The sequence below is a fragment of the Rhinolophus hipposideros genome (assembly GCF_964194185.1).
Source record: "Rhinolophus hipposideros genome assembly, chromosome: 21".
In the NCBI taxonomy this organism is placed as follows: domain Eukaryota; kingdom Metazoa; phylum Chordata; class Mammalia; order Chiroptera; family Rhinolophidae; genus Rhinolophus; species Rhinolophus hipposideros.
This window is the reverse complement of record NC_138067.1, coordinates 32,611,228-32,628,145: the sequence shown is the minus strand read 5'-3', so window position 1 is coordinate 32,628,145 and position 16,918 is coordinate 32,611,228. Positions and strand designations below refer to the sequence as shown.

The 16,918-nt window shown below is 43.0% G+C and overlaps 1 protein-coding gene across 12 annotated transcripts in view; it reads right to left on the bottom strand.

The window, feature by feature from the left end:
• BANP (BTG3 associated nuclear protein) overlaps nt 1-16,918 on the bottom strand; it is a 118,265-nt gene that overhangs the window by 72,249 nt on the left and 29,098 nt on the right. For all 12 annotated transcript variants that reach the window (XR_013992231.1, XR_013992232.1, XM_081032998.1 and 9 more), the window contains 2 exons: nt 14,219-14,310; nt 11,484-11,683 (listed from right to left, as the gene is read on the bottom strand). Coding sequence is in view for 10 of the 12 variants with exons in the window: in XM_081032998.1 (XP_080889124.1) it covers nt 11,484-11,683; nt 14,219-14,310 (292 nt within the window). In the remaining 2 variants the exon portion in view is untranslated. The remainder of the gene's footprint in view (nt 1-11,483; nt 11,684-14,218; nt 14,311-16,918) is intronic.

Below are 16,918 nucleotides of genomic sequence, written 5' to 3'. Positions count from 1 at the left end.
GACATCAACTTCTCTTCAGTTTTAGGAAACTGCTTTGTGACATTACAAGTACTTGTATTACTACTTTAAAACATCAAATTTTCTGCCCCCTTTGCTCATCAGTCATACAAAATGCACTATTACTTAAATGGACACTTAGGGGCTTAATTCAAGTCCGTGTAAAAACAAAAAAACAACAACAACAAAAAACCCAAAATAAAAGACATCAAAAAATCCTCTCCTTGAAAAATACAGGATTTAAACTATTTTTCACAAGTTTGCATTTGCCACTTTTATTACAAAAGAAAAATTAAAAACGAGTTGGACAAAAATAGTCGGGTTGAACCAGAGGGTTTAGAGCCCATACAGTGGTCTAGTACAGGCAAGGATGTGGGGGATGGGGGGAACGGGGACGACGACACCAGGACAGGACCAGCCAACACTTGACAGGTCAGTGTCTGATGTGCAGAGAGCTCAACAACACGCACATGCAGACCTGGGACAGACAGAGAAGGGTCAGGTGGACCGGAGGCTGCATCCAAGCTCTACAGAAGAACTGGGGGTGTCAGATTGGTGTACTCTTAGAGAATTTTGTAGGAACTCTCACTCAGAATCTGCAAAACCCCTATACAGATTTCAGGGGCTTATAACTGGATTCTGAATGTACATACACATGCATGCAGACACATACACACACCTCTCACTGTGCACTAACAGAGAAAACCCCTTAGAACCAGGATAGTCAAACCAGTTTACTCTTTGGAGCCAGCTCCATCTACCTGAAACACACACATGGGGATTCAGATTTGAGGTTGTTGCTAGCTCAGGGGGATGGGCCAACATCAATTAACAAGTCTGCCATGCAAAAGGTGAGGTGCGGGGAGGTAAGAGTCATGCCTATATCCTCCATCCTTACCCAAGAGTTTTCAGAAACACTTCTTAAGTTCCCATGCAGAATGGAGTCCCCTGGGAGAATCAGGTTTGTACAAGCAGCACAGTCCTTCCTTCTTTCCAATTCCCAAAGATCAAGGAAAACTTCCACAAGCACCGAAAGCATTTAACCCAAGCAAAAAGCTCATCTAGGAAATAACAAACCAAGTGCCACCAGGTCGGATCCATCATCAACAGTGACACACCTCAAAGAAAAACTCTCACTTAACCAAAGCAAACCAGCAAGAACCTCAAGCAACTTCTTCTGCTTTCTACTTATAAGAAAACATGTTGACAGGTTCTTCTAAAACCCCCCAGGTATTTGTTCTCTAAGTACCTGTTCTCCCGTTGGCTCTTACAGTGCTATTCCTGCATAGCACACAGAACCTGGGTCACAATAAAGTAAGAAACTATTCAGTTCAGTGTCATGTACTTACACAAACAGCATTGTTTACCAGTCTTGGAGTTTCAACAAGGGCAGAAAGGGGGGTAGGAGGGAGTAGCAATTCTCAGTTAGTCAGATACTCCGAGGTCCCCAAGCCTGAGATAGGCAGGTGGGCTGGGGTCCACCACGAGCCCCTGCCCCTTTTCATAGGGTGATCCTGTCCCTGGGAGCCACTACGCAGCCACGCTACAGTTCCAGTGTTCTCTGCAAACACTGCCCTGGGACAAGTGCTTGTGGGTGGGATATAAACTGGAGAGAGGTGTGTCTCTCCCAGGCCAGCGTTTTAAGAATGGGATATGCCTTCTCCAATCTTTCCTTTCCCAGACGGAGGACCCTGAGGCTTTAGGGGATGGCAGAGCACACATGGAAGGCACCAGCAGCAGGGCCAACCAGGAGAGAGCCATGGGAGGCCCAGAAACGCCCATGCGGCCTTGAGCTATCTTCCATGGTGTCGACCCCCAAGTATCGGGGAGTCTTTACCACGCAGTTCATGTTACCCCATCAATACACCAAGCACTCAAATGAAACATTTACTAAAATTTGTTTTCAAATGTTTATTTCTATTGCTTGTAGATTAAAGGTTAAGAAGTCGTAACAACCAGGATCCAAAAAAATACTCTTAGGGATTGGAATAAATTAGCATTAAAAATTTCTTTCCAGGGGCTGGCCAGGTGGCTCAGGAGGTTGGAGCTCCATGCTCCCAATGCCGCAGGGCACTGGTCTGATTCCCACATGGGCCATTGGGCTCTCAACCACAGGTCGCCAGTTCAACTCCTCGAGTCCCGCAAGGGATGGTGGGCAGCGCCCCCTGCAACTAACATTGAACTCGGCACCTTGAGCTGAGCTGCAGCTGAGCTCATGGATGGCTCAGTTGGTTGGAGCGTGTCCTCTCAACCACAAGGTTGCCAGTTCGACTCCCGCAAGGGATGGTGGGCTGCGCTCCCTGCAACTAGCAAGGGCAACTGGACCTGGAGCTGAGCTGCACCCTCCTCAAGTAAGACTGAAAGGACAACTTGAAGCTGAACGGCACCCTCCACAACTAAGATTAAAAAAAAGGACAACTTGACTTGGAAAAAAAAGCCCTGGAAGTACACACTGTTCCCCCCGTTCCCCTTCCCCAATAAAATCTTAAGAAAAATAAAATTCTTTCCAATATCTAATGAGATGAGCAAAACGTAAGTATAAAACCAACCTGTCCAACTACATCAAAGAAATGAGGATAACCTAACACAGCTAACTTCAAAAACCAGCTGATTGACAAAGAAGATTCTGAAGCAGACAGACTGTAGCAGGCTCAGGTTCTAACCTGCACCTCGCCCTACCCCAGAGGAGCCATGCTTGCATGGTAACAAATTTCTGTGAATTCAACCCAATAGTTCAAATCAAGAGAAGAGCACATTGGTTAGGAATGCGTATTTTTTCTTCTTTCCAAGGAGCTACAGAAATAACTGCTAGTGACAACAAGTGGGAAAGGGAAACTTGAATGACAGCACTGGCTCTCAGGGGGGAGTAGGCCCTCCATCAGCGCATGAAGGAGCAAGATACCTGCATTTGACTTGCACAAGAACATGCCCTGAGGGCGGGGGACACTCTGAACACTCAAGAAGTCACCTGGTACCCAGTCTAGTCTCTAACACCATTTTCCAATACAGGGAGAAATGGCCGACTCTGGGACGGGGACAGTGCACATACAAGATGAGCCTGGAGCATCTTGTGGTGCCAGAAAGTGAGGAAGAGCTCCGACCAAACAAATCCCACAGTGTTGGGGTGGGGGGTGTCAAAGGCCTCAGGAGCCACCTGAGGGCGCTCCCAATGGCCAAAGCTGGAACAATTAACGCCACAAAATGAAGTAGTACAGATGCTCCTTGACTTACTATGACAGGGTTACGTCCCAATAAACCCACTGTAAGTCAAAACTATCATAAGTGGAAAATTCACTTAATAGACCTCACCTACCTACCGTGTTTCCCCGAAAAGAAGACCTGGCTGGACAATCAGCTCTAAGGCATCTTTTGGAGCAAAAAGTAATATAAGACCTGGTATCATATCATATCATATCATATCATATCATACCATGCCCAGAATTATAGTATAGTATAATAAGACAAGGTCTTATATTAATTTTTGCTCCAAAAGATGCATTAGAGCTGACTGTCCGGCTAGCTCTTCTTTTCGGGGAAAGATGGTATACTGAACACCACAGCTTCGCCCAGCCTGCTTTATACGTACTCAAACACTCACACTGGCCTACAGTTGGGCAAATCATCTAACACCGTGAATATACTGTACAGTGTTAGCTGCTGACCCTCCTGATGGTGCAGCTGAGTAGGAGCTACAGCTCGCTGCCACTGCCTAGCGTCACGAGAGAATCTCACAGTGCGTATCACTAGCCCAGGAAAAGATCAAAATTCAAAACTCCAAGTAGCATGGTTTCTACTGAATGCACATCGTTTTTGCTCTATTTTGTGAAGTTGAAAAATCGTTAAGTCAGACCAGGGTAAGTTGGGAACTATCTGTATCGGATTCTAACCCAAAGTATAAAATAAATATCCATGAGTCCATACTGATATAAATGATTGACTAAATTAGTAAGTGAGGAAGAGGAGACAAATCTCCCATTAAGAACAACAAATAGTGTGTGTAGATGTTCCACCTTATAGGAGGTGGAGCAGGACGCCCCATTCGGTAGGTGGGGACCATGCTAAGTGACATCCTCCCAAAGAGCACAGGATGGAAGGCGTGGGGGGAGGATAGCAGCTGCACTGCGGAGAAACCTGACAAATATCCCTCAGCCGGTGAGCCACGTCAACACCAGCAGTGACAAGGCATGGAGACGGCACACACCCTTGATGAGATGCACTGGAAAGCACACTTCACCTCTGTGGTCCTCCTCCCCCAAACCCCCAATCCCCGTCTAACCATGAGAAAGGCACCAGACAAATCCCAACTGAGGGACAGTCTATAAAACACCCGACCAGCACTACTTAAAAAGTCATAAAAACAAGAAAAACCTAAGAACCTCTCACAGACCAGAGGAGCCCAAGGAGACACGGCACCCAAATGTCATGTGGACCTGCAGACATTTAAAAGATAACACGGAACATTATAAAAGTACTACGCTAATATATTCTAGAATTTAGATGAAAAGGAAAAACCATTTGAGAGATACAAATTAAACAACACTGACTCAAGGAGGTCTACATTTATCAAGGGTCTATATTTATTAAAGAAATTGAATTCATAACTAAAACCTAAACTCAGATGGCTTCACTGGCAAATTCTATCAAGTATTTAAGACAAAAATATAGAAACACTTTCAGAAAATGAGAGATGACTTCCCAGCTCACTTTTTGAAGCTAGCATTATCCTGATAACAAAACAGAAAGCATGTCAAAAAGAAAACTACAGACTAATACACCTCATAAACACAGATGCAAAAACCCTTAACTAAAGATTAGCAAATCAAACCAAGAAACTACATAAAAAGCAATAATACACTGTGATCAAGTCAGGAATATTACAACAAATGCACAGTTAGTTTAGTGTTAGAAATCCATCAGTGTTAAAGCACTGTAACAACAGAATCAAGAAGAAAAACCGTAAGATCATCTCAAGTAGATACACGAAAAGCATGTGAAAATTCAATGCCTACTCATGATAAAAACTCTCACGAAATAAGGAAAAGAAGGGAACTTTTCTGACCTGACAAAGAGCATCTATGAAAACTTTATAGCTAACATCATACTTAATGGTGAAAGACTGGATGCTATCACCCGGAGATCAGAAACAGGGCAAAAATATAAAAAATAATACACTGAAAAGGAGATCCTAGCCAGTGCAGCAAAGTATGATATAGAAATTTAATAGGAAGTAAAATTCTTTATTTAAAAACAATATGACCACGTACACTTTGGAAAAAAAAAACCCACAGAAAAGCTCCCTAAAACAAGTGAATTTAGCAATGATACAGGATAATGGTCAGTATATAAAAACCTACCGTACTTCTATACATACCAATAAACAACTGGATAGTGAAATTTAAAATACAACATAATTTATGACAGTATTTAAAAATACGAAGTACTTAGAGATAAATTTAACAAAATATGTACAAGAGCCCCACACTGAAAACCATAAGACGCTGCTGACAGAGAGTGAAGACCTACATAAGTGGAAAGGTGTACCATGGTCATGTGTCAGAAGATTCAATTGTGTTACGACGGCAACTGTCTCCAAATTAATCCACAGATTCAACTCAATCCCAATCAATGGGGTATGAGTTATTCTAAAACTAGAGAAGTACACCAAATTATTAGAATGCGCACAATCTATTAAATTGTTTGACTCTATGTTTATCTGCTTTGATTTTTAGACTGTACCTCTGAGCCATCATTACGTTAATGATTCCTGACATTTTATGTGTGTAAACTGTATGTTTTCCTTGGATAGTACTCAGCCCTGACATGTACAAGGAATCACAACGAGGTCACCAAAAGTCTGCAGGTGTGTGAGGTAGTGTAGACCAGTAGGGAAGAGAAATCACATGCATACAAAACGAAATGGCAACGTGAAAAATTCAAAATTCAGTAAGGAAAGAATTAAACAAGTCCATCATGCCTGAGACCAAACCATTTCTTCACAATTCAAACCACCTTATCTTGAGTTTGTCACATTTTCTAACGCCTATGAAGTGCTATACTTTTGACTGAGAAGGTCAATGACCCCAAACTGGAAACACTCTGAACACTGCTTACCTTATAGCCAAAACGGCAGTGCTCCAACGCCAGAACAGACATGTTCAGAGGGAGACCTCTCTCTACCCAGGGCTCAAAGACCCAGGAGAGTCTTCCACAACTATCCATCAACATTTAAAACAAAAGATCCTCTGGGACAGAGGATCAGCATATTAGCATAAAACAGAGAATCAGCATATTAGAGGGAATTTAAATAATTTCTTGATCAAATATTTCAATTCTCTGCAGATCATAATCAGTTTAAAGGAAAAGAAGAAAAAAATTCCCCTTCCAAATGTTTTACATGACATATCTCTCTGAAAGACAAACTTTAAAAGAAATTACATGGGGGGCCGGCCCAGTGCAGGCGTTTAGAGCTCCATGCTCCTAAATCCGAAGGCTGCCAGTTCGATTCCCACATGGGCCAGTGGGCTCTCAACCACAAGGTTGCCAGTTCAACTCCTCGAATCCCGCAAGGGATGGTGGGCTTGGCCCCCTGCAACTAAGATTGAACATGGCACCTTGAGCTGAGCTGCCTCCCAGATGGCTCAGTTGGTTGGAGCGTGTCCTCTCAACCATAAGGTTGCCGGTTCGACTCCCGCAAGGGATGGTGGACTGTGTCCCCTGCAACTAGCAAGAGCAACTAGACCTGGAGCTGAGATGCGCCCTCCACAATTAAGACTGAAAGGACAACAACTTGAAGCTGAACGGCACATTCCACAACTAAGATTGAAAGGACAACAACTTGACTTGGATAAAATCCTGGAAGTACACACTGTTTCCCTATAAAGTCCTGTTAAAAAACAAAAAAATTACATGTATTTTCAGAGCATAATAAATAAGCTTCTGATGTATTACAATTGGTTGAAAATTACAGAAACACATTAAAGCTTTAAAAATGTTTAAGCTTTTAAAAATGAAAATCTGTTATGCCCATCACATCTCAATAAAAATAAACCACTGTGCATACAAAAATAAAGATAATAAAATAGAAACCTACTGCTTTTAAAAATAAGAAACATAAGCATTTTTCTTGTAGTATGTGCAGGTGAATGAACACAAGCCCAAAACTTCTGGGTTCTGAGTTGCTGTCTATCAGACAGTCTGGTTCTATAGGACCCCACGGGACAAGCAGGTATTCTACCCCGTGATCTACGCACTGCAGGCAGGCAGGCACGCTGGCCTTCCAAAGCCATCACCGAGGACAGCACCCAAAATCGGCCAGCACCAGGCTCAGCACTATCCTACTTTACTGCACCCTCTTCAAATGGCTTTATGTCTATACTCAAAAAAAAAAAAAAAAGAAGTGTATAAAAGGGGTTTTTACACTTCCCCAACTCAGCACAGACGCTTCTGTAGTCCTCTACTTCCAATACCAACACTAACCAGCTTCAGAGTTAAAACTTCAAGTCACTATGCCTGGAATTCCAATTAAGCAAAATCTGAATGTATGGTAGGTACACTTGTAAGGAAGAAAAAAGCACCTAGCTACAAGTCCATTTTTCTTTTCCCGAAGTAGAATACCATTGTTGGGGGAGACCCCATCCGAGAAACCTCCCGTTTTTACCACAATGATTAAGCTTCCGCATCAAAGAAAAAGGTTTCCTTTCTTTACTTCTTTTCTTTTTTTCTTGAATTTATTTAAAGAATCTCATTCAGGTGTAGAATCTGAAAATCTGGATCCAAAATGCCAATTGAGGTTGGCTGCAGTCCACTGCCTTCTGAGCTCCAGGGATTAACGAGAAGAACTCCCAGAGCTGACAGCACAGCCTACCCTGGGCCGGTTTTCATTACCAGCCACGTGAGTAGATTTGGCGCCGAGAGGATTTCTCGGTGGGCCCCACAGCTGGGAGGTGGCACCAGCCCCGGCAGGTGGGGCTGCTCTGGGCCACGTGCAGCCTCTCCAAATGGAAAGGAACGTCGAATTTCAGTGAACAGCTTCTCATCCGCTATCTAGAGGTCCCATTATAACTGCAAAGACCTGTACAGTGTCTGCATTTGTCCTGTGATGTTACACTCAGACTTCCCAACAAATCATTCAAAACAAACACAAGTGAGCCTAAGGAATCTTAAGTAATTTTTAAAAGCATATGATTTGGCTATAAAATAATCTAGGACTTATATACTTGTAACTTTCATATTAAATATCTGAGGCCCAAAATAAATAATTCGAGGAATTACCTTATTACTCAGAATGTTAACCATTTTTCAATTGTTTTGAGACTACCCACATTTAAGACAGACAATTCTCATTTACATGTGTTTACAAAAATTAGTAACTTTCTAATTTAAATATTTATTTTTTCATTGATATACTGAGATTAAATTCTTATCCTTTATTTTCTTGTTAACAGTTTTTAATTGTTGGCAATTTTTATTTCTCATTTTCAGAGCTTACCTGGAAAGAAATGTCAGATTTAGAATCTTCTTTAAAAATCATTCACGTACATCCTATTTAAAACTATGCCTATGAGAAAATGGAGGAATGATTTTTTTCCTTCTAATAATCTTACATCAACTTTTATAAGTAATGGTTTCACTAACAATATTAACAAAACCTCATTTCAATATACAATAAGCATATTATATAATAGGTTGATTTTATCTCACTAATATGATTCTTTAAAATCAGAAAACATAACTGATTTGGGTTAACTAGATTATATATCTGAATTAGTATTAGAATACTTTTATGTTACCTCTTGGTAATACACACAGAGGAAACCATGGCAGAACTCTAAATGATAAAATCCCCCGGCAGAGGGAGGCATGGTGGAATTTCTAACCAGGAAAGTTGCTAATGGTTCTTCCCTCTAGCTCTGTAATCACTGGAACACTGAAGAAAGCCAGAAAGATGGTGGCTTCCTGCAGCCTGGAAATGCCCAAGCGGGCAGCTCTGTCATCATACAACTCAAAGGAACATGGTACACCAATCAGGAGGGACAACCTCAACAGAAGTGGTACCAACCTCTCTCCCACCCACCTGTGTGAGTGAGCGTGGGCAGTTTTGTCATTTGAACTGTGGGAGAATCCTGGCCTAAGTTACCTTCTTCTCTGGTCCTCTTTTTAAAGCTGAGGAAACTGGAAACGGGCTCAATACGACTACATGACTTGGTCCAGGTCACTCTAGCAGTTTCGAACTAGGGTAACTTGTGACAGGTGGAAGGAGCGTCAAAACAAGTCACCTCAGGTCCAAACCACAGCTACAATAGCTCTCCAGTCCCTGGACACTCGCCCTCTCCACCTGATTGTGATGGAACCATCACAAATCATCAAAGGTAGAATCTGAATGGATAGATTTTGTCAACATTTACCCTGACTCATCTCATGAAGAATACCTCTTCCAAACTCAGGTTAAAGAGTGACACACCACCAAAGAGGACCACTTTTTTCTTCCTTGTCATATGCAAGCTTCTTACTTAAGGGCAGAAAGCATGTCATTCATTCTTTTCTTACCCTTAGAGCAACAGTTCTCAGTGGAGGTGCCCAGGGCCGCTTTGAAATACAATGGCACATATCTGGTTATCAAAATTAAGAGATGCCATTGAGATTTAGTGGATTTAGGCCAAGGAGGTTAAGACATCCTTCAATGGATGAGAGTCTTAACTAACAAAAAAGCTTTCCGCACAAAGTTTAAATGTCTCAGACATTCACGAGTGAAAAATATGCTTCTAACTCTGAATCTTATTAAGCCCAGACTCTTATTCCATTCTATATTTACATACAAAATATTTTTGGATAGTTTTAAAACTTGAATTCTCTAGGAATTCAACTCTTGTTCAAGTCTAGAAAAAAAATCATACTTTGCTTTATCTAAAACTTCATTAAGAATTGCTCGTCGTTTTATAAATATTCCATTACTGACTAGTGTGAGTCACCAGGACTTGACACGGGAGGATTGGGCATCTGGCCCATTTTATTACATACTACTATCCTGCCATTTCTCCTTCCATTATACTTAAGGCATTATATTCATGTTGTCACTACAAATTATATTTTCTAAACATCGCATTTTAGGATAAGAGGGCATTACAAAAAAATCTTAAGAAAAGGCACTAGGTCAGAAAGGTTTAAGACTTACTGCTTGCACAGAGGACATGCTCAACAAACGTTTGCTGGGAGAAAACACACTGGGAACCTGTTAGGACCTGTCAGTACAGCATATACCAGGGCAACAGACCCCGTCTCACAGCAACACCAGGAACTGCCCCACCTGCCCTCTGGGGACAGAGATTCCCGGAATCCCGGACCCACAACTGGCGATGAGGCATTAGGGCCACACTGTGTCTCAAACACACCAGGACACCTTCGAGAGGTAAAGGAGGTACTACTAATTAAGCCCACCCCGCAGGTGTCACCCACAGCTGTCCCAGACAAACCGGGACAAGTGGCCACCTTGAACTTGAGGCATGTTTGCGAGCATCGCAAAATCAACCAGAAACCCCTCCTCAATCCCACATTCCCCTGAAAAGCACACAAAGCCCCTAACGCTGCTCCTGTCCCCAGGGCACCCAGGAAGGACGGGACCCAGCCCAGCCCGGCAGCAAGACCTGCCGGCTGCTGTCCTTCCGGCTCGCCGTGGCTCCCTCTCCTCTCATCCACCATGATGCCCACACCCTTGCTCTTCACAGACACACACGGCAGGAGGTGCAGTCAGTCGGCCCAGAGAACCAGAACAGGAGAGCCCTCAGTAAATATGCTTCAAGTTCTCGTGAAGTACAGAGAGAAATTTTGCCACTGCCACAAATATGACTACTTTGTTGCTAGTTGTGGGAAAGGACAGAAATGCCAACAGGACTGATGGAAACCGCTGCCCAGTACCTGAGCTTTAGCTCGTCTCAGGAGCCCACGTAGGTGACCAGATGCCGTGGACTAACAAATATACAAATAGGTCAAAAATTTTTGAGACAGCATTCCAGCCTAACTAAATTCTTCATAAAGTTTCAATTCAAACGGTACATACACACCTTACTACACACCCCACTAAGATCAGGCTCTAAGTACTTTTTTAAAAAACATAAGCACAATAAAAACTACAGACATGAATGGAAAGTTTGATATACTCAACTGAAATTTATAAATACTACCTATGGAGAAAAATATCTAACGACTCACCAGATAGAATAGGAAAAAAAAGAAAAGAAACAAATGCACATCTTCAAAGATTTGGTGGGTTCATTCCAAAGAAATGATGCACCAGACTGGTTTAGGTCAGAAGGAAAAGGTGAGGCTGGCGGAGTGCAAGCCGGTCCAGAGGGTGTCCGTGTTTATCTGGGGTCTAACTGAACCAGGGGCCGTGAAGCTGCTGAAGCAATGCCCTCACGTGCATAACAGCTCAGGGAACTGCGCTGGGAGCCTGGTGAGGAGGTGACCTGGGCCCCGGGGTCTGTTCTTACCATCGCACTTTGTTGCAAGTCTGTGTCGCGCCGAGAGGGGAGCCAGCCACCATGGGGACTTGGATGGGACTGTGCTGCTTGTTCGTGACCAGATCCAGCTTTTCTTCCAATGATTTACAAGTAGCCTCGAGAGCTTGCAGTTTGGCTTCAATGCTATCCAATCGTAAGCATATTGTCTGGTTAATGGAATACAGGAATGACTGGAAGTGAAAAAAAGAAAAACTTCAGAAGGGATATCTTTACCTTTAAGGAGACAATTTCAAGGAACACCAAGCAGCTATTTCCTTATTTCAATTGTATCTACTCCAACAGAACAACCAATCCCTGCACTTTAGCTCTTTAGTCAGACGCCAAAAACATTTGAGTGAACAAGTTCAATCTCTTGTATTTAAAATGTGATGACACCTTAATCATGGTTTTATTACTACGGGCAATTGTGATCTTTACTAACACTGAAGTCCATGGAACAAAAATGTATGTCGGTTTTAGGACGTTCTTCTACTAATGAGTAAATTTACACCTACAACTAGTCTCTAACTATGAAAACAGATTACATGTACCATCAAAACAGCCTGATCCCCGGGGCCGCACATTCATATTACCCCCACTGCCCGGATGGTGAAACGTGATTCACAGGGTTCCCTGCCGTTGTGAAGAGCACGCCTGCCACCTAGTGGTCAATATGAAGAGCAGCCTCACTCTTGTATCATTGCTGAGTTAGGTCCCAATGACTAACTCCAGCTAATCACAGTGAGCAGTGACATGCATGACACCAAACCCAAGAAATGGGTCAATCCACACAGCAGATAGGAAAGTCTCTTCACTTCCCACAATTGCCATTCCTGCCATGAGGCGACAAGAATACAGACGGAAGCATGTCTTCAGATAAGACTTCCACTGTGCAACAAATACTCTAAATAGGTAGCACCAGCTGATAGAAGGATTCAGGGTGCTGGTGAGAAGTTCGTAAAGTATCCACTAGCTGGATTTAGTAGGAAGGCTGGCTCAAGAGTCAACAGCTAAAAATAATGAAGAATTTGCCTTCTGTCTTTCCCTCTGCTTGTCTGCCCACAGTAAAAAGCTGGCCTCTCTTTGACTGACAGGACGTGCCATCCAACTGCTGCTGACCTCAGCTAAGGCCTACTCTTCTCATCTGAAGCAAAACAGCAACATTAGCGCAATATCACACACCCCATCATGTGGCTGGCATGAAGGCCCACAAGGAGAAAACGGATACTCTTATTCAGTGCATTTTCAACAGACTGAGCTGATCTTTTGAAGAAGTTAAACGCATTTGTCTGCCTGCCTGGGAAATAGGGCAGTAAGGGGCAACAGTGTGGTAAATAAAACCCACACGATGTCCAAACAACTCATTTTGTCTCAAGCAATCACTCCCCTGTAAGACTCATCATGAGTGCTAATACGTAAAGCAAAGGGCTAAACGCCACATCCGCCGCTGACTGTTCTCAGGAGAACAGGAGAAAAGCAGTGTGAGAGGGCAGTGCAGACATTCTCACTGGGATCTACAAAGAGGCGGGCAAACTTTTTCAAAAGTATTCAATTTGGCAGGATTCAAACCGCAGACCAAAGTCTAACTGATTGACAGCAGAACTAGGGCTGAGGCTGAGGCTAGGCCGCTTTCATTTCTTACTTTGTACATTCCCATATTGTTCATGTTTACAACGAATGTATCTCTGGTGGTAAAATTCTAACTGCATTTTATTTTAAAATACAGTAATCTGGCATCACTAATACCGTCACCCTCTATCCATTAGTCTGAATACACTTTTAAAACACCTACATGTTTAAGCTTCCACTGCTTCCACTTATTAACAAAATTGTTAAGTTTGGGGGGACATGAATGTTTTTAAACAGATACCCCATGTAAACAGAGGGATTATATGAAAAGTTACTCCGGTTTCCATTTGCATTGCTTTCCTCTCAGCGTGTGCTGATATTTACCTCCACGACTCTGCAAACACTAAACCGAGTAACCAAATCCAAAGATCCTAACTCACTGTCTGACTGACTCAGTGGTTTCCAAAACTGCATCCAGTAAACTTTCAAATGCAGGTGACTTAAGTGGTAGGTACAGAAGCACTTCCTCACTAATGGGAAATGTTAGCCACACAACTTGCTTTCTTTCCTTCTGTCCACAACAGTCCCATAGGAAGATGCCTCATTTGGCAGCAATCTCAGTCTGAACAATGTGTATTCTCCATACTCTTTAAGGGCGGAAAATGGCTTTATGCACAATGTAGGGCGTTGAATGATGACTCCCCAAAACAATACCTCTCCATACTAATCCCCAGAACCTATGAATGGGGTCTTATGTGGGAAGGAGTCTTTGTAGATTTAATTAATCAAGGATCTCAAGATGAGACCTTCCTGCATCAGTGTGGTCCCTAAGTTCAACAATGTCCTTAGAAGAGAAGAAAAAGGGAAACAGACACAGACACATAGGAAGGAGGCCCTGTAAAGATGGAGGCAGAGGCTGGAGGGATGTGACCACAAGCCCAGGGACGCCTGGAGCCCCCAGGAGCTGGGAGGGACAGGAAGGAGCCTCCCCTGGAGCCTGTGGAGGGAGCACAGCCCTGCTGACACCTCGATTTCACACCGCTGGCCTCCAAGGCTGTGAGAGGATAAATTCCTGTTATGTTAGGCTCCCCAGTTTTTACAATTTGTGTGGCAGTCCTAGGAAGCGAAGATATAATAAAACATACTCGTATTTTTACCTTTATGGAGGGGTCCTGGCAATTGATCTCTAGTCGCTGGCGTTTCAAAGCTGGTTCATCCTCGTCTGTCACTACATGATTCTCCAGTACAACTGAAAACCAAAGGCAGAAACAAAAGACTTAAACTTGAATAATGAAAAGTTTTACAGAACTATTTTAATATTAAGATAGTAAACAGCTCTGACACCTTAAATCAGAAATGGTACAACCTGTTCCATATTTTACCTTGTTATAGTTTTAACTTAAAACTCTCAGATAGATCATAGGCTCTCTCCTTAACCTCAGTAAAATCGAGACACTGGGCAATCTCCCCAATGTGCCACGGGGTTGATTCTAACATCACAATTACCAGCTTCTCATTCAATGCTCTAATAAGCTGCCCTGTATGAATTTCAACATCATAAAACCCCATCAATAATAATGATTTCTTCCCAACTTTAAATTCTTGTCTGATGACTACCTCATTGCAAATTCAAAATCACTCTCTGGTTATTACATTTTCTTAGGTGTTGGTCATCAAAACAGTGCCAAACTTAACATGCTAAGTTATATAGAAAGTTATTACACAGTGCCGCTGAAATCAATGCCTCAGCAATTTCCAATTGATCTTCATGGTTCCCACAGATAAGGAACTCAGCCTACATTCAAGCCTGTCACAATGGGGTCCCAAAATCCTTCCTTTCATCTAAAATTAACTACAAAAGCAGTACTAAAGACAACACACACACACACACACACACACACACACAAAGACAACCACAAAAATCAAAGACCAAAACTGTCCACAACCTCATTATCTTTGCAAATTGAGTTTTTCTGTCCCTGATCCTTTGGCCTAGACCTAGTCAATCAATAAACACTTACATATGAGCAATTATAGAATTTTGTATTCAACATTTTTATCGAACATGATACCATGCGTACTTTTCCACTTTGTTACAGTATTTTTTTCCTTTTCAGCTCCTTGCCTGAAGTAATACCAGTGTTAACTCCCGGGTGTATTTCTCACCTCTTCCTACACGCTCACACACACACACAAACATATTACATATACACAGGAGGGCCAAGGCCATCCTATCAACAGATCTGTCTGCATCTCTTGTCTTCACTTAGCAATGTGATGTGAACAGCTCTGCTGGTTCATGGTTTCCACTCACTTTTTAACAGTAATATCAGTTTGTGACTCTGTTCTATAGAAATGAGTACCAGTGTATGAGACTATATATAAATATACACACAGAACACATATAGTATCATATTGTGTATACACATGCACACACAGAAGCGCGCTTACCGTAGCACTTTGGGAGCGTGTCCACCCATGGAGAATAAACTATGGTGCACGCACTTTGGCTTATCATCTGTCCTCCTTTCAAATGCACCCCAGACTACAGTTGAGCTGGAAAAACTCGCTGTGGACAGACGATGCCTGCCTTGCTTGGACGGTGCTGTCTGACCATGTCTCAGCTTTTCCCCTCCAGCCCTCCCTGTATCCCCAACCGTGCAACCACCTCCACTCAGGGAAATCTATCCACCTTCCATCCAGGCCCAGGTGGATGCCGGAACTAATGCCTGCTCACGCTGTGATACCAGCAGTGGCACAGCGAATACCCCCAAAGCAGACCAGCCCCCTGCCCCTCACACACAAGGCTGTCCACAGATGTGGATTAAAGCTCATTTTGCTGGCATTCAATTCCTCATCTGCTAAGGGAGGGATGGGGCAGGCACGGGGGAAGCCAAGTACACAAGTCTCTGCGGTCCTGGCCCTACCTCAAAGAACCTCCACTTCAACAGGCTAGTATACACGAGGTCTGACAATTAAGTTCAGGAACTCATCCTGGAAACAGTGCTACATACGTCATTGCTGAATGTCACTATAGTCACCTTCAAAGTCCTCCCCTTGGGAACCTATGTACCGATACCAGTGCCTAGTCCACCCTTCAAAGCCATTTGGGAACTCTTTTTCTGGAATGGTCATCAGAGCTGTCGTCCTATTACCCTTGATATCCTGAATGTCATCAAAATGTCTTCCTCTCAATAGTTCCTTTATCTTCAGGTAAAGAAAGAAGTCACTGGGGGCCAGATCAGGTGAGTAGGGAGGGTGTTTCAATACAGTTATTTGTTTACTGGCTAAAAACTCCCTCACAGACAGTGCCGTGTGAGCTGGTGCATTGTCGTGATGCGAGAGCCATGAATTGTTGGTGAAAAGTTCAGGTCATCTAACTTTTTCACGCAGCCTTTTCAGCACTTTCAAATAGTAAACTTGGCTAACTGTTTGTCCAGTTGGTACAAACTCATAATGAATAATCCTTCTGATATCAAAAAAAGGTTAGCAACATCATTGCAACAAGTTTGCGAACTTAATTGTCAGACCTCGTATGTTAAGGTTCCAAATAAGATCTCAATTTTAAAGAGTGTCAATGCCGTTAAACCTGTACGTACTACTAGATGATTCATCTCAAAACTCTCAAGTTTAAAGACAATGCATAGTCCTATGGCTCTAACATGAACCTTCTACAGGTCCTAAGAAAGAGCAGTGAACTGATCTCCCAGAGGTGATTACCTGAAGCTCCCCTGCAGAAACCAGCCCAGGGCCAACAGTAACAAGAGGCATCCAGCCTGCCTAAGGGATTAGCATCATACGCTGTGGACCCTGTGCAGCAGGGAATGCCTCATCCCCTTCCACAGAGATCCATATCC